Source organism: Peromyscus leucopus, chromosome 2 (genome assembly GCF_004664715.2).
Source record: "Peromyscus leucopus breed LL Stock chromosome 2, UCI_PerLeu_2.1, whole genome shotgun sequence".
NCBI lineage: Eukaryota > Metazoa > Chordata > Mammalia > Rodentia > Cricetidae > Peromyscus > Peromyscus leucopus.
Window position 1 is genome coordinate 98,713,404 of NC_051064.1, and position 23,482 is coordinate 98,736,885.

At 40.9% G+C, this 23,482-nt stretch overlaps 1 protein-coding gene across 1 annotated transcript in view; it reads left to right on the forward strand.

Moving 5' to 3' along the window:
- Window positions 1–23,482, forward strand: part of Fggy (FGGY carbohydrate kinase domain containing) — a 398,183-nt gene that overhangs the window by 277,591 nt on the left and 97,110 nt on the right. Inside the window, 2 exon segments of the mRNA XM_037202717.1 lie at window positions 4,888–4,949; window positions 14,781–14,928. Of these exon segments, the coding sequence (XP_037058612.1) occupies window positions 4,888–4,949; window positions 14,781–14,928 (210 nt within the window).

Below are 23,482 nucleotides of genomic sequence, written 5' to 3' on the forward strand. Positions count from 1 at the left end.
AGGTATAGATTTATGGAAATGGATTAATTTAATCTGTAAGAACAGTTAGCAAGAAGCCTGCCACGGCAATATAAGTCTGTGTTTACTTGGTTGGGTCTGAGCGGCTGTGGGACTGGCGGGTGACAAAGATTTGTCCTGACTGTGGGCCAGGCAGGAAAACTCTAGCTACAGATTTCACTAATGGATATATTTATATCCTCTTTGAGGTCCTTGAACATACTCATAATTGCTGTTTTGAAGTCCCTGCCCTTATCCTTTAGGGCCTATATGTTAGCATTGCTAGGCTTTAGTGGACACATATTGTCCTGGCTGTTACTGTGTTTTTATGCTAGTGCCTAGGCATCTGGGTTTGAGATGGTTTTGTAATTCTAGTTGTTGATATCTAATTGGGATGGTTTTGTAATTCTAGTTGTTGCTGTCTAGTTGTATTTTCCCTTCCTTGGTTTCAGTTGCCCTCTCTTGATCCTAGAGAGTGTGCCAGATATGGGTTTCCAAGTAAGGAGTACTTCTGAGTGGTCAGTTGGTGTCCCAGGTAGAAAGTGTTTCTAGGTATTAGGAGCTGACAGGAAGGAATGGGGATGGGATATAAGAGGAGGGGGAACTGAGAGGGTCCATATGAGGGAGGAAAGCTGGGTCTGCCACGAGCATCTGTGGAGTCCTCAGGGAATGGGGGAAGGGAGGGAAGACAGCATGCTACAGGTGTTCTGCTACCAGGCTGGGATTGGACTAGGAAATTAGAAATGGAGGACAGGAAGAACAGTCAAAATCACTTTCCTGATTCCCAGGGCATTGGGTGTCCAGAGAGGGAGAGAGAGAGTGCCTTGGGACCTTCCAGTGTCAAAGGAATGAGGTGAGGGAAGAAAGCTGTAGGAAAAGATCTTTGTAGTCCCTGGGCAATAGGGGCAGAGAGAAAGGAGAGACGACAGCATGTGGTCTGCTACAAAGGTAGGTAAGACTGGGGAATTGGAATTGCAGCATGGGAAGGAAAGTGAATATTACTTATCTGACTCGCTGTCCAGCATGGCCAGTGGTTTTCCTGGGAGAGAGAGCCATCAATATTGACTAATATCTTTCTATAGAGATAATTTTACTGAGAAAAAGGAATTGTACCTGTCTTTGTTGCACTGAACCCCTGTGCTTACTCACAATGCTCGGAATACTCAGTTAACATTCGTAGAATCGGTGAAAACTATTAGCACTCTAGACTATATTTGAATTTTGACATAATGTTTCCCTTTGTAAGAAAAATTGCTTTTATTTATCTTTGTATCCTGCTATTAAAATGATAAACAGCACAAAATAACCATATATCAGATGTTAGTTTGACAAATAAATGAGCTAATTAAAAACTAAAATACATAAAGCTCCAGTGCTGATGAGGGAACTAACTACTTTGAATTAAACCAGAATTTATTCACTTAGTAATGGAAATTGTTCTATTTAAAGCAAATATTAAAGTTGTGAAAAACAAAACGTAGTTAGCATCATCTTTCAGTGATGTTTATACCTTCCAGGGGACTATTGTGTTGAATCCACAATTCTTTCAATCAGCATGTTTTCTTCTTCTTTTTAGGATTTCCTACATGAACACACTATGGGAGAATTCCCACTGGGCTATCCTGGTCTGGTTCCAGAGTGCTAGCACCTAGCCTTTATCCATCTTTTGTTTATTGTTGCCTTTTTTTTTCTCTTGTTGCCATCTATGTGAATCTTGTCTGAGAGTGTACCAAGGGTAAAAAGGCTGTGCAAAACTTGTTTGGGAACAATCAGGCAAACTAATATCCCTAAATCCAGTATTTCCATTTGGCCTTGTCCCTTTGGAAGCCCAGTCATGTTGTTTTGAGCATATGGAAATCAGCTTGCTAAAGATGTAAATATGGAGAGCAATAAAAATGCCCTTGGCTAAGGGAAGATGTCTCAGTCAGGTGAAGAGCAGGAGTCCCCCTGCAGCTGGAAGGCTAAAGACTTTCTTAAGATGTCCTGTGTCTTCTTCCCACAGACTCCCATGAACCATCACCCACAACTACAATCCACTATTTACATCATTCCCACCCTTTCTCTCTCCCCTCCCCCTCCAACTCTTTTCATGCCTGTCCCCCCACGAGAATTATTTCTTCTTTTATAAGTATTATTCTCTCTCTCTCTCTCTCTCTCTCTCTCTCTCTCTCTCTCTCTCTCTCTCTCTCTCTCACACACACACACACACACACACACACACACACACACACACACCCTATTGAGCCAAATTAGTGTTGTTTGTGTATACACGTGTTTAGGACTGGCCAATTGCAATTGGCTAATCCATCTCTGGAGAAAATTGATTTTCCCTTCCTTCATCAGCCACCTGTATTCATATTTTCGTGAGAATTTTGGGTGGGAGTAAAGCCAAGGGTTTTTTTTTTGTTGTTTTTTTTTTCCCCTTCTGGATAAGAAAACTAGATAATGCCAGGCAGTGATGGCAAATGCCCTTAATTCCAGCACTCAGGAGGCAGAGGCAGGAAGACCTCTGAGTTTGAGGCCAACCTGTTCTACAGAGAGTTGCAGGACAGCTAGGGCTACAAGAAAAACTCTGTCTCGAAAAAAAAATCAAGAAGGAGGAGTCGGAAGGGAAGAGGAGGAGGAGGGGGGAGGAGGAGGAGGAGGAGGAAGGAGGAGGAGGAGGAGAAGAAGAAGAAGAAGAAGAAACAACTAGATAAGTAAAGAGCTAAAATAAATCTGAAAAACTTACTGGCACAGTAACACATGGCTATAATCATAGCCCCCTTGAGGAGATAAAGCAGGAAGATCATGAGATTAAGTTCAGTGTGAACTTCATAATGAAACCCTATCACAAGAAAACAAAACAAACAAACAAAAAACAAGGACTTGGTAGGTAGCTCAGTGCATGGACTATTATACTTTTATGTATGTTGTGCATACATTTTACTGTGCCCTCAAAATCTAAGCACATTTTTAGTACATTTAATATTCAAATAAACACTAATTAAATTCATATAAGAGCCTCCATGACTTTCTGGAAGTTTATTTAAATTTTTTTTGTGAACTCCTAATGTGCTTCCCATAAAAATTAACATCAAATGTAGTGATTTGCCTTATCTGTTAAGATACTTTGGGAAATTTGATTTTTTTTTTTGAGGTTCTAGGATATGCTTTACCACAGTGACACAAAATTGAACCAAGAGGAAGAACATATTTCAAAACTGCATTTTTAAAAAAAATGAAATGAAACACAGCTTTAGTATTATTTTAAAACATTTCCTCAAAATTGTTCTCAATAGGAGTTACCAACTTATATCCAACCTAGAAGTTTATTAGATCATACTTATGGGTTCACAACACACCCCCACAGTTGGGCGTGTTTGCACATGCCTGGTGGACCTGAACACTTCCGCCTAGTCAGTTCCAGGTCAAAATAGCCATTTCCGGGTCAAGGCGTCTCGCATGACCAGGATCCCATGACTTTGCATGGTTGTGCAAGAGCACGCAATGCAGCCATGTGATCTGCGTATGCATGGAGTGGTTACGTTGACCTGTGTACGTGCGTGTGCCACCCAGCCTTTATAAGCCGGCACCATATTCCTGACTTTCTCTCTTTCTTCTTCTTTCCATACACATGTCTTTCCCACAGGCCTGAGCACTCTTCTGTCCCTTTTATCTTAATAAACTCTTGTTAGTGGATTTTGTCGTGACATTTCCTCGCAGAGTAAGAGCGCCGCAAAATAACTAACACATACAGCATAGCAGTTATCAACAAGAACTTTAGATGTTAGAAACCACAGTTTAAGACCTGGGTCTGTGACCTACTCCCTGTGACCTGGGACAAGTTAGTTACCTAACTGAAGTCTTTGAGCCCCAGTTTTCTCGTCTTTGTAACAGAGAGCAGCACCTTCCTTGGAGCTCTGTAAGCAGTGGGTGAAATAATGTGTGTATAATTCTTAGGTTGGTGTTGATGGAAGGAAATGAGTCGATGAATGTTAGGCGATGTTTATATTACTGTTGGCATTCTAGCAGACATACTTTCCTTCCTAGGAATCCTGTGTAAAACAAAGCTGGTGATAGAGGAGACTATTGGGGTTCAGAGCTCCTCAGTGGTCCTAAGTAACAAAGATGGGGAGAAGCAGAACCAGAGCATGGCCTCTGTGTCTCCAAAATAAATTTGCTTCCTTTGTTCACAATGCTAGTTCTTAAGAAAAACACTCAGCCAATTTCCATGGGGCCAAAATAATCTGTTCAAGACTGAATGAAAATAATTCCTTCCAAATGGTTGTTTTAGACTCCTGGAGACTGAAGTAAACATTCAGAAATATACAGATTAGTTAGTAGGGAGAGAAAAGTGTTGAGAAGCATTGGTGTTCTCAGGCATATTCCATGTTTTGTTTAGAGCCACCAGGGGGATGAGGAATTAAATCCTAGACATAGTATTCCAGATAAGATCTGTACAATTCAGACATTCCTGTCTTTGCAGGGTTGTCCTGCTTTCCCCTGTGACAATTTTCAGTCTGGGATGGGGGTGGGGTCTCCTGGCAGGTCTGGGGCACCTCAGCTGTGCTTAGCTGGGACTTGGTCATTATACTTTCACTCTTTCCCTGTGTCAAGGATTGCATTAGTAAGGCACAGTAGGTTCTCAGCTGCTTAGAGGTGACAGCTGGGATTAGGAGGGAGAAATGAAGTGATCAAGAGACAGTCCTTTCAACAACCGAGATGCCTACCCACTACCCACTGGACTGATCCAGCCCTTCTCAGTGCTACCTACTACTACTAAGCTCAGCAGAGAGTGTCCCATCTGCTGCTACTCTTCTTTCCAAATTTTGTTTGATAAATCCAAGGATTTATTACCTTAAGGATGGAGATACTGTGAAATTGACCCATGTCTTTTGTGTTTTTTAGATAGACCATATGGTGCAGGGCCATGCTGCCTTTCCTGAACTACAAGCCAAGGCCGCAGCCAGGTAACTCCTCCAACTGTTCCCCCCATGGCCTTTCTATGTGGATGCATGAGTGACATGCATTTTCAAAAGTTGTAGGATTTTCAGAGCTTATGAACAATGCAAATGTTTGGCAGTACTTAAGATGATCATCCAGATGGTTTTGAAAATACATTTGTTAAGTTTGTTTTAGAACGATCTAAGAAAAATCAGAGAAACTACTCCCACACACAGATTGTGTGGATGAGCAACTCTGAGGGAGATGACCATGCATGGATTTGGGATTCATGACTTCTTGGGTACACACCCCAACTTTACACCTTTGTAAGATGTGTGCTCTTGAACAAGTGATTCAACCTCTGACTTCATCTGTGAAAGTAAAAATAGTAACTAATATGCAGTGACTTCTGAGATATATTAAATAAAATTGAGTGCAAAGGAATATAAGAAAATCTATATGTACCTACTCATTGTGCATAGGAACTATAGGAAAATTAAGTGAGCAAACAAGATTGGTTGCTCATAGAGGGTGTACAGGAAGGGGGTGGAAAAAATGGGATTGTGAGCAGGATGGTAAAAGAGAACACTTCTGAATATATGTTTTTATATAAATCTTTCTCACAGAACCATGGGGAGGCCTCATAGCCCCATAACATATTTAGAAGAAAGAAATGTATATGATAGGTAGTTGAGAGATGGTTGATTAGATATACAGGTAGATAATAGATATTAGATACATAAAATGACAGATAGATAGATAGATAGATAGATAGATAGATAGATAGATAGATAGATAGATAGATAGATAGATAGATAGCAGGTTGGGTACTTGTAGTAGAGTGGATAAAATGAAATATAAATAGAAAAACCATGCCTTCTGTATTACAAAGGAATAGCTTACCTATACTACTAAAAAGGGTCAAAAAATAAAAGAGTGACCAAAGTAAGTCTTGGCAAAGAGTATTTTGGCAGTATTATGCAATAGCTAAAGATAGAAACAATTGCATAAACATTATACTTCTAAACTCTAAGTTTGCTTTTCATGTGTATGTGTTACCATTCTGAAAACTCTTATGTGCAGACTCTAATTGAGCAAATAAGTAAGTGCACAGTGGCTAATGGAGCCAAGATTATCACGGCTAATGAAAGGATGCTTAGGATATTGGTATGCACAGAACATCAAAATTCACATGCCAGAGTTGGTTTGGTAATTCCCTGTTGCTGTCTTAGTACTTAGGCTGAGGCAGGAGGACTGCCATGAATTGCAAGCCAGCCTGACTTATAGAGAAAGACCCTTGTCTGAAAAAAAACTAGTAAACAAGCCAACAGGTACTCAAAGTTCAAATGTTATATGTTAGTTAGTACCTTAGATGATGAATCTTAGATGTCTACCACTTTTGCAATTTTTGTATAAATATGAAATGAATTGAAATAAAAGGATGAAAAATGTAAATGTATGACATGATAATAATGCCTACTACCAAGCAAGAAGGAAGTCTAACACAGCAAGTAAGATCACAGACTGTGGAAACAAAACTGCATGAATCTCTTACTAACCTTGGTATAGACCTTGGCATTTGATTTGATCTCCTTGTGCCTCAGTATCTCCCTGTGAGTGGAAATAACAATTATAAACACATCATATGGCTATAGAGAAAACTAGAAGTGATAGAGTGGTGGCTGACATAGAGTGGCAAGTGTCAAGTTGTGGTAGAAATTCAGTAAATAACAAGGATAGTGGTAGGAATTATTGTTGATATTCTTTATATTCTTTATTAGATATTTTCACTCCACTGGGGGCTTACATTCTAACAGAGAGGCTAGCCCATGCAGAGTTGAATGCAATACATGCTACACTCTATCTCAGCAGTGTGCTTCCAGAGTATAGAAAAGGGGGATGTATAAGCCTTCCCCCAGGAGTTGTGGTAATTCCATGACTACTGATAAGGTTTATACCATGCACACTCACCAACTGCTGCTTTCATTGGCTTAGGCATGGTAGAACCTGGAACAAGAATTCCTAGCTTCAAATTAGTGATGAACCTTTGGAACTGTGTACCAGGTTTTGGTGATGAAATGTGCATGATTCTTTTGTGAATAGAGGTCATAATTTTCATCACATTCCTGAAGGACTCCAACAGTCTAGCATTTGTAAACCATTAACTGTCCCCTCAAACAAAAGCACCACATTTGGAGTTCAGATCTGGATTCAAATACCAACTGCACATTATTACGGGATAGAACTGGATGATTAGTCCCCAGACACCTTTGAGAAATTACTTTGACTTTAGGGAGGTAATATACTTAGCAAGGGATTTATAATGAATTATGACAATGACAATTTCACCTTTTACTCTCTAATGAAAAGAAAAGAAATTCAGTGGCAGTCATTCCCAGATGCCAGTAAGCAGTGGCTAGTTTACCTTCTCATGACAGGTGTGTAAGATTGCAAGAATGCTAGACCTGGGATTAAAGATAGTGGTTCTTAGGCCAATCCTGCCACAAATGTCTTTCCATGACACCATTATGAGCTCATAAAACCACAACAGTACTGACCTGCTCAATTTACTTACAGGTGTTGTAATATTTAATCAGACCTCAAGGATATCAATTTGGAAATATTTAACACTCAATATAAATTTACAGAATAATTAGATTAAACCAAATAATAATTAGTTCACAACAAAGTATAACTTCTGCATCATTCTTCTATAGAAGAATCCCATTTCAGTTTATGCTGCAAATATAAAAGGAAAACATTGTAGTTAGAGTGCAGTCTTGGAGCCTCAGCACCAGTGAGTAGTCCAGAAGCAGTAATTCATAGAATTCAGCCTAGAGTGAGACCTGGACTTCACTCTTGATAACTGCTTAGCACCTCTTGGCACCTCCCTGTTCTTCCTTCTCTGTAATGCTAAGCTTCTCCAACACTTTGCCTGTACTCTTGGTCTGCGTTTAGTCATTTTCTTCTCCTTCTTCACTTATTCTAGTTTGAACTCTGTCACATTGAACTCCCTGAAACTTTTGACATTAACGTTTTTCAGTGACTTAAGCTTTGCTCTATCCACAAGAAGCATTGCAGACTCACTTCTCACATTTGCCACAACAGGTGACATCAGGGATCATTCCCTTTTCCCTTTGTCATGCTGTACCTAACATTCCAAGATGTTGTTTCTTGTGTTTCTGACTCTTCTTCCTTTCCAAGTTCATGGGCTTCTCCCCACCTCCCCCAATGACATTAGTATTCACAGCTAGTTCTTTGGCAATCTTTTACTGTTTTGCTGTCTCTTCCAAAGTAGTCCCAACTATGCTCTTGACTTCATCTCTTTCTGTATTTTAATGACTCTCATACATATTTATTGAATAAAATTAGTTCTCTTCCACCTTCCTATTTCTTTCATCTTATCATACCAGATCTATTTGGTACAACATCCTCATATTTCAGGTCTTAGAATGAAATATACAGAACTCTGTTAAAATAAAGATGACTTTTCACAAAGGAGGACAATCCATAGGCCTCTGTGCTGCCACTTGGGGCCTTCTAAAGACATAAAGTGTATCACCTCCCCTCATAGCTTAGCTTCAGCAAATCCTGTTTGAAATTCTGGGAACAAGTATAGATAAACAAATGGAAGATAAACAGATCCTCTTAATCTACCATAATCCCTTTAGGCCCCATGTCTGAATAGAAATGTCTTGTGAGCTTATAAATTAAGTAAACAAACCCAGTGTGCTCATACATGTACCTGGCAACCAGGATCTTTCTTACTATGGGACCAGATATCCAGGTATTTCACCCCATAGACAGAGATTGCTTACCATCAACTGCAGTTTCAGCTCTTATTCTCTGTCTTGATTTTCTTATAGAAGCTAAACTAAAAATATCTCAGAATGAAGTTCTGGTGACAGCAGATCTTTGTGTAGAGAATGTTGGCATGATACATCAAGGTTGGCACCTGAGCCAAGGTTAGATCTGTTAGGTCTAACATATATTGTGAACATTTATGATAGAACAGGGAACCAACAAACAAACAAAAACTTGCTTTTCCAGAAATTATACACACACACACACACACACACACACACACACACACATATATATATATAAATTCACATATGCTTTATATGTATACATATAGGCACATGTACATTTATATATTTGTGCACATGTGCATTTACATATATTATAACAAATACATAAACACATACACATGTAGTCTGAAACTGATCATTTCTAAGTGAAACAAAATTGTGGTAACTCAGGAAATGCAGAGCAAAGGGTACTCGGGCAGCAGGAGACACTGTCCTTGCAGTGGGAACTTAAAGGGAGGGACAGAAAAGGCTATGATGTTATGAGAATGGTCTCTGCAAATAGAAAGACTAGCAGATTTCAAGGTCTTATGCAGCAGCCGGCTTGGCAGGCTCAGAAAACGCTGTAAAGGTCTTGTGGCTTCACACAAGTAGGAGGGAGGCTGTTCCATGTGAGACGGAAGTTGTCAGTCGCCATGACACACACCATGCCAGTCATCCTAGATCAGTGAAAGGACACTGGATTTTATTCACAGGTTTATTTTTTGGCTTTGATCTTGGGGTTCTAGAACTTGAACCCAAGCCGTGTACCTATAAAATCCATAGTGAGCACTGAACCACATTCTTGCCCCAAGGTTTGCATTTAGAGGAGACATATGATGAGATTTGCCTTTTACAAAGATTACCCTGGCTGCTCTCTTGCACACAGACAGGGGAATTGGTAAGGGATTCTAGATCAAAGGAAGCTTGAGAAAGTAAGGTGTGGGTGTCCTCGGGAAGCTCAGAGGTGACTGGAGGGACTGAGGAGCAGAGTGCCAGTTTGTTTGGAGTGCCTTTGGCAGAAGACACTGTGCGAGTGTCCCTCTCACAGAGCCCTTTGGTGGCAGGTCCTTCAGGAATGTTTTGTTCTGCTAACTCTTTTTCTTAAAGACTTTTCTGTCTTTTTAACTACTTCCCCTAGCTTTTCTGGTATTTCATTTAACTCAACTCAGTTTTCTTGATCCTATTGGTTCCTTAAGCCCATAATCCCACTGAGAATCAATTTCTTCAAATTCATTGTTCCTCTGCTATAACTGTTAAATTCAGTTAGAAAGTCCACTGATGAGGGTGTGTGAAGATGCCAAGATCACATGCCCCCGCCTCCCCTCTCTCATTCCCCCCCCCCTTCCTCACATAAGGCTTCATTGAAAAAGGCAGCAAGGGAGCTCAAAGGTTGTGTTCAGCACAGGTGGCTATGGGAACATAGACAATAAAAGGGTCCTGGGCTCAGACAAGGCTTTGAGATGATAGCATAGGTGAGTGAAATGTTGATTGCCAAGGGACAGGTAAGGAAGGCAAGAAGATTCTAGGTGCAAGGAAGCAGAGTAAAGAAACACTCAGAGGATCAGATGTACAGATGATGAGGATGAAAAGGAATTTTGCATGGTAAGAACACAGAAGAACAGGGGCCAGGCTGTAAAGAAAGGGAAGTGTACCTGCAATACAGCCAAAGGTGAAGAAAGCTCCTCATGGCAGGATCTCTTGTGCCAGAAGGGAAGTTTGTCTTTGTCCTGAAGACAGTAGGGAGTCACTTCAGGTTTTAGGTGGGGTGGGAGGTATCATCTCTTGTACTGTAGAAAGAGTCTCTCAGGAAGCAGTGCAGAAAACCTATCAGGAGGGGGCAAGGTTTGGAGGTAAGTTTGGAAACCAAAGCTCTTCTGGAGGGGTGAGAAGTTTGGCCAGTTCAACTGCTAAAAGGTTTGTTAGTTACAGAAGTATTTAGAGGAAGGAATAACATCCTAGGGAAAGGTTAAAGGTGTTTGTTATGTTAGATATTTCTGCTGGAGTTGTCTTTGGATGTTCTAGAAGCAGTGGGTGGCTGGTTGATTACTGGAGATCACAAGACAATAATGGACAGGAGACGAGGATATATATTTGGTCTATATCAGCACTAGGTGATAACTGGAGTAATAAAAGAAAACAGTAATATAAATGAATAAATCAAGGGAAAACGATACCAAAGGCAGGTCTGTGGAAGAACTTAGATACTTAAGGGACTAGCAAAAGAGAGGACTGAGCTGCAGAGGGGTTAGTAAAATTAAAATTAAAAAAAAAAAGAGTGTTCTGGAGACTGAAGGAAGAGAAGAAATGATGAAGGAGTCAAGGGATAAAATGAGTTCCAGTAGACTGGGAAGAGCAAATGCACGAGAAATAAGGACCTGGATACTGACAGCATGGTTGCTTCTTTGTATCATTTCCTTATTGTTGTTATTTATATTATTACATTTTATTACTATTAATTATTGCTATACCATATATTCTTATTTTGGGCTTGTGAATATAATCATAATAAGCAAGAAAGAAGATACCAAAGGCAGAACTTACATATTTAAGGGACTTGCAGAAGAGGAGATTGAGCTGGAGAGGGGTTAGAAAAATCCCAAACCAAGGTTGGATAAAACACAGGGACAAATAGCCAAACGAATAGAAACACATGAACTATGAACCAAAGGCTGAGGGGCCCCCAACTGGATCAGGCCCTCTGAATAGGTGAGACAGTTGATTGGCTTGATCTGTTTGGGAGGCATCTAGGCAGTGGTACCAGGTCCTGGGCTCACTGCATGAGATAGCTGTTTGAAACCTGGGACTTATGCAGGGATGGATGCTTGGCTCAATCTGGGAGGAGGGGACTGGACCTGCCTGGACTGAGTCTATCAGGTTGATCTCAGTCCTCGGGGGTGGCCTTGATCTGGAGGTGGTAGGAATGGGGGTGGGCTGGGGGAAGGGGAGGGGGGCAGGAAGGGGGAGAACAAGGGAATCTGTGGCTGTTATGTAGAACTGAATAGTATTGTAAAATAAAATAAAAAGAAAAGAAAAGAAAAGAAAAATCCCAAACCAGAGTATTCTGGGGACTGAAGGAAGAGAGCAAATGATGAAGGGCAGCCTGCGAACCTGATGAGTTGATTTGGGGTAAGGGAGAGCAGTGATTCAGACACTGTCTGCATTTAAGATTATGAACAATACAACTGGAAATATAATCCTGTGATGGCAAATGAGAGTGAACTACTTGTTAATGACCTGTCATTTCAACGTGCTCAGGGCTCTGCATGGAATCTTCTAGCATCCTGCAAAGTGGAGACTATTGATTCCCATTGCAAAACAGTGGCCTGGATTCAGCTAGGTTTAGTGTACCTGCTCACCAACCAAGTAACTTTATGATTGTTGAAACTCTATTTTCTTTGTCATGCTTAATGGGACTCACTGAGACAGGACACATGAGCCTGGCATTCATGAGTAGAAGGGAAAACAACCCAATTGGGATCACAGTTACTCTGCTTGGAAGAGAGCAGACGGTTATTTGAGAAAGAATTGATAAAACATACGAAATGAAACAATGTCAAAACCAAAAACAGCATCATGCAAGGTTAAAATTATGTGAATGATGATGTGCATTAGTTATTTTAATGTCTTCCAAGTGCACTTCATTTTGAATGATATACTCAGATAGCACACATGGTAAGGTATAATTGAAAAAGCATGTAGGAGAAGAGCTGAATTCAGAGAATAAACACACAGCTGCAAGGAGGTTAGGAGTCAGAGGGCTAAGCATATGCCCCATCCCCCAGGGATCTCATTAGTGTATGAATGGCCATATATGTGCAGGCTAAATGAATCTCAGTGTTTGCAAAGACCCTCAGTAAATGAGACAGTGACAAATCAATAGTAATTAGGCATATAGATTCTTATTGACCCAAATGTCTGAAGCCAAACACCCTCTCTGAGATTCCTTGAAAGGCAGAATGAGAAGATTTATGGACATTCACTTCTTTAAAATTATATATACTTCTATACTCTAGGACCTGTGATGCCTTTCCAAAGGGAAAGTGGTTGTGAATAGTACAGACTCTTGACTTCTGATGCAAAAGGTTGTTCTTGGGGCTTTTGTGTAAATATGGTTCCTGTTGGACCAGACTAGGGAGAATTGGGAGATGGAAAGCCAGGATGTGATCATGTGTATATGTTCTATCCTTCCCTTTTGTGGATCCTTCAGAGAGCCCTTTCCTAAAACTGAAGTAGAATATTCCACAACAGGGTTGGAGGGTGGGGTGGGTTAAGAAGTATCTGAGCTGAGATATAGAAAGCTCATGGCTTCATCATCAGTCACACAAAAGGGTTTCATGTGGACTTTGCCTATTACTCTGGCACTAAGGATTCCTTCTGTAAATGGTCTCAGTGATGCATCCTCCTTGGACCACAGTGGAAGCTTGGTGCATGCTCCGGGAATGGTAGTTGCTACCCCAATCATGGTTGGGTTTTTCATTAATAATGTATCCTTCCTGCCAGAAGGAGAGGCATAGACTGCAGGTGCCAAGAAGGGTTGCAGAGAAGAGCTCAGTGGACAGTAGAACTCCTGCTCTGCTGCAGTTATAAACAGACACTCATCAGTTTGTGTGCTCATGTGTGCACACATCAAGCTGTTTGGGTTTCCTACATTTTCTGCATTGGAATTCCATATAAAATTTTTACTTAGTAAAAGAATTTCACTGACCCTGGATTTATAGCTCAGTGGTAAAACATTCAGTTGGCATTCTCAAGACCTTAGGTTTGATTTCCCAGCACTGGAAAAAAAAAGTTTTCACTGATAGAGAGGAAGAAAGAGAGAGAATTTGAACTATTTTTTTTTTAATGATTCTTTTAGAAATCTACAGAAACTTCATGGTATCCTACTTCTGGCATTGCAAAACCTGAATTAGAAATCCAGGAAAACTAGAAATCACTTCTTCTTCTAAAGCATTTTAAAATGCAAATCACAAATATTGACAGAAGTATTCTAGATGCTAATTTCCCTTGGACACTCCCTGTGTTTTAAAACCTTTGAAGCTGTAATCCCAAGGCAACCACAAGCGTGGGAGAGAGAGCGACCTCTGATCCATCTTTGGGAGTGTTGGTCAGAACTTTGGAAGGCAGCATTTTCCAAAGATCCCCAGCTAATGGACTATTGTCTTTGTGATATGCAGTAAGTCTGTATCCAGTGAAATAAGTATTGGTATACTACATTATGAATGGGGAAATACAAGTTCAGAGAGGCTAAAGCATGCTACCTAGCCAGGACAAATAATAAGATCTGAAATTAGCACCGTCTTCACTCCCAAACCTGTCATCTTTTGACCTGAATAATGTCAGTGACTAAGGGGGTTGTCCTAACTCCATGATTCTACACATCAATCAACTAAAATATAAGAAGAGGGAAGGCCTGCACAACAGCATTTCAAGGTCATGGTTTAGAATCACATGTCTCAATCTTGATCCTAACTGTGTGTATGATACTCACTCATTGAATCCAGGCGCATGTATTTATTTCTATTTGTCAGGTCATCATTGTTACTATAATTAGGGAACAGATTTTAATAAATCTTTTGCATATGTATGATATTATACTACAGTTTACAGAATGCTGTATGTCTGAATACATGGTCTTTGATCTTCATAATAACCCTATGAGGTAAGTTGGACAAGGATTGTGAGATGTTTCTACAGATGAGAAAGAGGGTAGTTCCAGAACTTGGAATAACTGTCTCATGCTCATACAGCTACCAGGAGGATAACTGTCTGACCAGGTCTCCTGACTCTAAGCCTTTCCCCTTTCTACATGGTGCCCTGGCATGGTGAGGGCAATGTGATTTGAGAGTGCACTGGCTAGTTTTGTACAAGAGTAGCTGATTTGCTGAAGCTTTTGGGAGCCCGTTTGCTTTCCTGGGTTGACATGGAAGTGCAAATGGTTTCTCTCTGCAGAATAATTTGTTCTTCAGCCTTATTCCCTTTTAAAATCAAAATCCACTTCTCTTCCAGATGCCAGAGTATATATGCATATTTGAACAATCACCTGGATCTGATTAAGAAGGCTCAGCCTGTGGGTTTCCTCACTGTTGATTTACATGTTTGGCCAGATTTCCATGGCAACCGATCTCCCTTAGCAGATCTGACTCTAAAGGGCATGGTAAGTGAAAGCCAGTCCATGCACAAAGGTGAAGGCCAGCCAAAGGGTTGCAAAGTTTGGAAGAAACAAAGTGAGGAGAAAGAAAAAGAGAGAACAGTTAAGGAAGACAGGCCAAGAGACACTGGTTTTTCTCAGTTGTCTTGCTGTAGTCAGGTTGGGGGCTGCTCCCAGGCAAGAGCTGTTGGCCATTGCTGTTTCTGAGCCAACTCAGAGAGGGGGTTCCTTCAAACTAGCATTTCCTGTATTCAGCTACTGCTGCCTCTTTGTGCCTTGGTGTGGCTGAAAGTCCTGCCTGTGTCATGTTTGTGTTTACATTGATTGTAGTCATGTTTTCCATCTCTGTCTCCAGGCCACCTGGTACCTCAGTGGTAAATATTGCTACCCTTGGTCCCACTTGCCATTGCTGCATATTGAATAGCCTGGGAGCCATACCTGTTCAGAGCCTATAGCAAATTTTCATAATTTCAGATTAAATATTAATTAAAAATATAATGAATAACTTATATTGGGAGATGGAGTCAGCTCTTAAGGATCTTTAAGAATACTTTCAATATAGAGATTGTGGGCTCTCCTGGAGAGCCCAAGAGGAACTTGATGAACAAGCTCACACCCATCTGAGTGAGGTATAGCATTTCAGAAGCCAGGCAGAATTGGGTGTTTGTCAGAAGTCTGGCTATTGAGAACACTGAAAGCCAGGCCTGGAGAGGGATGAAACAAGTGAAATTTAGAGATGAAGAGTGACCTTCAATTCTAAGCGGCCAGATAAAAAGCCATGAATGCCAATTCTAGGAAATGGAGTATAAGGAAAGTCAAATGGGAAGCGAGAATGGAGACTGTGAGCAAATGCCACACATGTGCAGGAGGCAGAGTTACAATAATTAGGTCTACTGGCTTCAAGAAGTGAAGGTTTGTGGATAGGTTCATTAATATTATTCTAAATAGTTTTATGATACTGCCATGAAGTTCAGAGACTTATTTTTATTACATAGTTGGCCACATAATCTTTTCTGCTTATAAAAGAAAATCATGAATAAACAAGGAAACTGGACATGTCAAGAGTGTGTTTGTCTGGACTCCAGGAAGCAAGTCTATGAAATAAACAGTGAGCTGGGCATCTATGTTCAGGTGTGGAGGCAGAGGAGAAATATCCAAGGCGGGTACAGCTACACTCTCTGCTTTCTGATAATCAATGAATACAAACTGATGGGTTGGAAGGAACACAAGTTTTACAGTAAAAAAGAACATGAAAGTCTTAGCAAGAAAGACAAATAAATGCCTGAAGCCAAATACAGTTAAAGATGGTCAAGATGTTGTTTTACCAGTTCCTGAGATTGCTCTAAAACAGAGCCAGGACACGTGGTAAAACCATCGTGGCTCTGGAGTGATACAGACTGGCAGCACTGCCCTTACCAACATTGTCATACTGTCATATATCATGGTTCATGGTGATCTTTTTATCTGTTTCTTAAAATAAGTCCTGGCATCTAAAGACCTAAGAATTACCAGTGGTAGAATATTGTAATCTGCTTGGCCAGATACAGAGTACTTCCAGGAGTCAGTGGGGTGTTCTGAGGGATCCCATCACATTAGATGAGTAAGTATGTGCTCAGCCAAGGGTCTTCTCACAGTGAAACACAGGCCCAGTTATATCCATAAATCCTGGTGTACTTGCTTTTGCAAGAGTTTTGCTGTCCTATAAACACACCTCTTGTGTTGTTTGATGTTTCTTAACAGCACTTTTCCTGTATAACTGTCCTTGGTTGGTCTCAGCATGTAACAGTTATCATTATAGGAAGTTATATCACAACAGTGCAAGGAAAACAGGGGACTTACACAAAATGGAAGGAAGGCAATTCGGACTAAATGCCCAACATGCCCTCTTTTCGGTTTAGTTTTGAATAACATCAGAACAAAACTGCCCACCCCGGAAATTCCTCTGTAATTGTCTTCTGTCCTTCTGCCTGAATCTGCACTGTTTTCCCCTAGCTCATATGCTAGGCAGAGCCCACATTACAACTGTGTGCTTTATCCGTTTGCCAGTCCTATACCTCAGGCATTCATTTCCAAAACATTGATTGTCCACACACACTTGTTGCAATAAAATAAGATACTGAAAGCATATGGATAGAGTTAAGATCCACAGCATCAACATAGTTTTAAAAAGCCAGATGTGACCATCAGCAAGGCTGCAACCCCAGAACTGTAAGGCACAGAGACAGAGAGATCCCTGGCATCTGCTTTCTACTAGCCTGGATGTACATTCACTGAGACTCTGCCTCAAGGTATAAGACAGAGACCAAGAGAGCAGGAGACTTGAGCTTGATTTCATCCTTTGGCCTCAGCATGCATCTACACATACTGGTACACATATGCCATGCACACAAATTTAATTAATTAATTAATTAGTGAGTGCCAAGTGCTGCTGCTAATACAAGGTGCAATAATTCCTATGTTTGTGGAGCAGGTTTAAAGGGGTAGGAAGAAGCATTTGGCAACATGCTAATAGCAACTGGTATTGTCAGGACAACACTGTTAAGATCAGAACCACAAGGAGTTTGTTCTTTGGGCTCCAGAATGTTTTCTCTGGGCACATAGTAAGTACTGAGTATGTACTTAATAGTAATTTATTGGTACATGGAGATAATAAATAGGCCATGTATCACTACAGGAAAAAATAGCAAATGAACAATTTGCTAATAGCAAATTATTGTGTTGTTTCTGGTTCTGACTATACAGATGATACATATTTAATATTACTAATAATGTCCAGGTAAACTAAAATATGCTGTGATTGTAGTGCTCTTAGTAATATCTTTGTTACAATTGGTAGCAGGTATGGGAGTAACTAGACAGGATCCCCACCCTCAGGATACTGCTGATGCTAAGGGAAGGCAGAGTGAACCGACCATCCATCAGCAGATGGGGTCAAAGTCTCTCTACCAGTCAGTATCTCTTTCTTCCTTTGCAGAGGTATGGTAGTTCCATGAATTTGGTGGACAGGTTATTTGCATCTGTGTGCTAGGCAGTGGTGATCTACCTCAATACTACAAAAACATGCAAAGAAAAGTCTTTGTACTCTGTTAAACTACGATTTGCCTGTAAATAGGAAGCAACAAATCCACTTACAGTTAATGAGGCTGAAAGTACATTCTGGGAAATTCACACATATAGCTCCCTCAAAGGGAGCCCCATAGGGAAAACATGGCATAGTAGGAGCAAGAAATGACACTTTGAGCATCCAGCAAAGGCCTCTTAAACATTATTTACCATCTTGACACACACAGTTTGTTTGTCTATTTTGTGTTGTTTTATTTTCTTATCCATGAAATAGAGCCAAAACTTAGAGGAAGGATGAGGAAAGGGGCTGGGGAGATGGCTCCCTGAGCAAAGCTGCAAGCCTGACAGCCTGAATTCAACCCCCTGGACTCACACAGTGGAAGGAGAAAACTGTCTCCTGCAGTTTGTCCTCTGACCTCTGTACTCCACACCAAATGTATAGATTATATATGTTTACATTTGAGAATAAGGCAGGAGGAAGGGACAGCTAAATGGAAGAAAAGGGAAGTGACCATGACCACAAGACAACTAAAACTGCAATAGTGGAAACAAAACTGGCATCAAAAACCATGAAGGCTGAAAGAAAGTCTGGGCTGTTGTAAGACTGAGCATGTGTTTGAAACTTACCCTATCAGAAGAACACAGTGTGAATGGCTTATGTACTTATAGGTCAGTCCCCTGCACCAAGTGATTGCCTTGGGATCCAATAGTTGTTACAGTCTTTCTTTGGCATGTGAGGAGGAACAGCGAGTTTCTCAAGGTCAGAGTGTCAAGGAGGAATAAAGTTTTAATGGAAGTGTGAATGCTAGATTTTTTTAGGGTTCATGGACCCCCATAAGGGGACTTATGCACAGTGCTGGACTTTGCAAGGTGCCCTGAGAGCTATAAAAAGGGAGTCCACATCGGTACATTAGGTTTGATCATACTCAGCCTAGTCCTTGTCACCAACCTTGTCAGACATCCTCCCATTTCTACCCTAACCATGGTCCTTGAGTTCAGCTCTGAGCCTGTCTCTTCTTCGTAATGGTTGAGCCTGCCTTCTTAGCCTCACTGCTCAGGTTACAGAAGGACTTGTTGGTCTTGGTTATATGTTTCTCTTCTACTTCAGTGCCTATGCTCACAAGTTAGAGCAGGACAGGAACCAGGTATCATCCCGTTGTGCCCAGAAACATCATTTTCTTTGCCTTCTGGCAATACTTATCTCCCTGCCATGAAGCTAGCTGTTTCCTCTTTCCTTTGATGATATGTACAGTTATCCTGCAATACTCACCTGAAAAGAGGCCAGGGGTGGAGGTGGGATTTGGTAATTTATCTGGAGAAAGTAGAAACTTATTACCTCTTTCTTCTTTTTATTTGATAAGTAAAGGAGAATAGTTAGAGCTGACTTATTCATTATCTAAAAGAAACAGAAGCTTAGTTAATAGCAATCTTGTGAAAACTAGTGATTCTATAGTTCCTTATAAAATAAAAGAAATTATTTCTTTTACCAAGCATGGTGGTATGTACCTATAATCTCAGAGGCAGGAAGGGGGAGGAGGAGGACCAGGAATGCAAGGTCATCCCCTGCTTCATAGGGAATTCAAGGTCAGCTCAAAAGAAGAGAGGAGGAGGAGGAGAAAAGCAATGCTTGCTTTAAAAGTAAAGAAATGGGATGGACATATGCAAAGATAGATGTAACTGAGCATCATAAGGAGTGATTTCATTATGTGGGAGCCTGGTTTTGCTAGTTCATTGCGTGTTTGTTTTTATTCTGAATAGAGGGTTGAGAGGTTCGTTCACCACTGAAGATATGGAGAGTACATAGTTTGAAATTGAACCAATATTTACATCTTAACTTGAAGGTACATTAGCATGCGACAATGGCAGGTCCATTGTTTGAGGACAGTCTGCTCAAAGTGATGCTGGAGTAGCCCAGGCTTCTTTTCAGGGTCATTTTCAAATAAGAAATGCTTGCTTAACAGCAGGCATACCATGGGTTCACAACAAGTGAGTCTAAATCTTTAGTGCCTGCTTAATGGCCCCTGGTAGAGGATTCCATATGTAAATGTTGAACCTTGAATGGCCAGCTGTATATAGTCGATCCGCACCTTAGCCCCAGAACTGACTGGAACAGCCACTGAGGTCTCCAGCTATAAGACTAGCTAGAGAAGTTGGTAATGTCTTAGTGTGTCACAAGATATGCATTTCCTATGCATTTCCTGTGGATCTGGACATGGATGTTCTCTACCCTTAGGTTTCTGGCCTACAGTTTTCTCAACCACACAACAGGGAATGCAGATCTAGACCCACACAGTGGCTAGTATAGTCATTATCCTGAAAGTCTTTTCCTCCCTGTATATGACTGGTTTTTATGCTCAAATTGGTATAACCTCTGTTTAGATGGTGGTAATGTAAGGTGTTTGCTTAAATTGTTTTCCTGAAACACTCATTCAGAGCAGCAAATGGACTCAGAGACATAACAGGCCATGAATGCAGACACACAGCATTCACTGTTGGTTGCACTGTATTTCTTCTGCTTCAGTTTGGAATACTACACAAGCTTGAGCAGGAATTACATTCTAGTTCTCTACTGAACTGTATGGTACCATCAACCATTCCCTGCTCAAACTGTGGGAAGTTAGGTGCTGGTCCAGGGGCTATTGAGTCAGGAAAGAAGCTGTACAAAAGCTTAGGTAGTCTCTGGAGGCTCGGCAGAGGCCCAGAGCCCAGCCAGAGGAGCTTAAGTAATCGCTGGAGGTTCAGCAGAGGCCCAGAGCCCAGCCAGAGAGACCGTATTAAATACTGCATTATTAGGGGCTCAGCTAAGAATTTTCAAGAACTTGGGAAAAGCTAGGGCCTCATACCTTCTTGGGATGGGGAGATAGAGGATGGAGCTGCAATCTCCAGAGCCAATCAAAGCAGTTTGCAAGTGACTCATGTTAAGGACTTGGAGCAGCCTTAAACATGCTAAATTTTGTTGTTATTTAACACTGTTCTATTCAGACATTTGCACTTTGTTTTTACTTATAAAACATTGAATCCTGTGACAAATATTAATATCCTCAGTATTACTGAACTAGCTTTCAGATAATCTATTACTTAATGAAGTGGTTAATTTACGGTGATTTTTTTCAATAATGCCCATTTCTTAGGGGCCTGATGCTCCAGGCACTGTGGTAGGTGTTACATTTGTATCCTTGCTAGTCTTTACAATACCCCTTTGAAATAATATTGACAATTGAAACAGACAGATAAACTGAGGGTTGAGCAATGTAAGCAGTTTACCCAGTGGATAAAATAGGAGACTTGAGATTAGAACCCATTCAATTCAAATTTGTACCACAAACATTCTTTTTTTTAAAAAAAAAATACTTATTTTATGTGCATTGGTGTGTTTACACGCATGTATGTCTGTGTGAGGGTGTTGGATCCCCTGGAACTGGAGTCACAGACAGTTTTGTGCTGCCATGTGGTTGCTGGGAATTGATCCCAGGTCCTCTAGAAGAGTAGCCAGTGATCTTAACCACTGAACCATCTCTCCAGCCCCCACATTCTTTGAAGTAGAGTAAAACTGAAGTATTAAGGCTTTGGATGTTTTCCCACTCATTCTGTTCTCTTTTCAATTTGTCACAGAATCAGTTTTCTTTCTTATAACCAATGGTTCTCAGCCTTCCTGATGCCATGACCCTTTAATACAGTTCTCCATGTTGTGGTGACCCCCAACCATAAAATTATTTCCATTGCTACTTCATAACTTTAATTTTTCTACTGTTGTGAATAGTAATATAAATATCTGTGTTTTCTTGTGGTCTTAGATGATCCCTGTGAATGGGTCCTTGCCTTAAAGGGGTCGTGACCCACAGGTTGGAAACCACTGCTTATAACTCTTTCTTTTTTCTGTGTATACTTAGCACCAAATAAACCAGAGGTAGACTAAGGGTGGGTCTTTTCAGGAAGTGGGCTATCATGTGGAGTCTGCTGCATTGGTCCAGGAGAGAAACACTGGGAAGAACTAAGGCCTGAGGACCAAGAATCAGATCCTGGTTGACATGAGAGAGGAGACAGGGTTAGACAGAAGCATGCAGGGGCCAGAACACTTGTGCACAACAGCTTTGGCAGCTGGTGCATGTACACATCAGAATGACTTCCACGAAGCCTCAGAAGGTGTGAACTGCCAGCGTGTCACATCAGGTAAGTCGTGGTAGAATACGGCCACTGGCAGAGTGTCAGTCCATCCTTCCCTTTTAATGTGTGCACCATTAATTTAAGAGTGTGTACTTATCATCATCTTACAGTTCCTCAGCTCAAAATTCCAAGTTGCGCCTCCCCCATCGTTTCCCTGCTCTAGTTTTCACAAGACTGAAAGCTGGAGCTCGTACTGGAAGGCTCTGGAAAAAATATACTTTCTATTTCATTCAAACTGTTGCTGAATTTAATTCTAGCAGATGTAAGACCAAGATCACAGTTTCCCTGTGGGCAACCAGGATTCCTGCTAAGTCTCTAGATCAGTGTTTCTCAACTTGTGGGTCGTGACCCCAAGACCCCTTGGAAAATGCAGATGTTTACATGACAATTCATAACAGTGGCAAAATTAGAGTTATGAAGTAGCAACAAAATAATAATTTTATGACTGGGGGATCACCACAACATGAGAAACACTATTAAAGGGTCGTAGCATTAAGATGGTTGCTCTAGACACTTTTTTAGGCTCATTACCTTCTGTCTATACCCTCAAACCCAGCAAGACCAGGGCAAATTCATCTCGTATTGTGCGATTTCCTGGTTTTGTTTCTACCTCCTGCCGCTAACTCGGTCTTCCTCTTTGTCATCTCTTTATGGGCTCTCTGCCTTCTGCTTTTTCTTCTCTTCCTGAGCTCTTTTGCCTTCCTCTTCTGCTTTTCAGTGCCCATGTGATACATCAGGATAATCACTCTCCTTTAAGGTCAGCTAGTAACTGATTGCTTCTGCCAAGTCCCCTTATAGCTGAGTATGAATTAGTGTTTGCATAACCAGAGGACAGAAATCTTCCTCCCACGCTATGGTGACATGTCCATCTTCATTTCCCAATCCAGATGGGTTTTCAGTGGTGTACAGTATCTGCCTGGACTCCCACATTTACTGAGTCCCTCCAGGCTTCTGGATCCTTCTGGTTCCAGAGAAGTCCTCCCTGGCTTCTCTAGACCAATAGAAAATAGTCTCCATTCTCTAGTCTATCTCTCCCCACATCCCCCAAAATCCTCTCCAGAGATTTCTCTGATCTCTTTCACCAACTTTGTCTTCCTCAGAAAACCTCATTGTGTTCTTGAAAGTTTCCAGTTACTTCCCCGAGTGGAGTGTTGATACCCCTCATCAAGCTCTAGGGACCTAGAATATCTGCCTTGTCTTTAACAATTTTCAGGGACCCTTAGAGAAAAGTTTCTAAAACACCTTTTTTAACTAACATATATAGTAATTTTTATTCCTTTAACAACTTAGAAGGAAAGAGTAACTAAATTACTATTATTACTAAGTTACTATA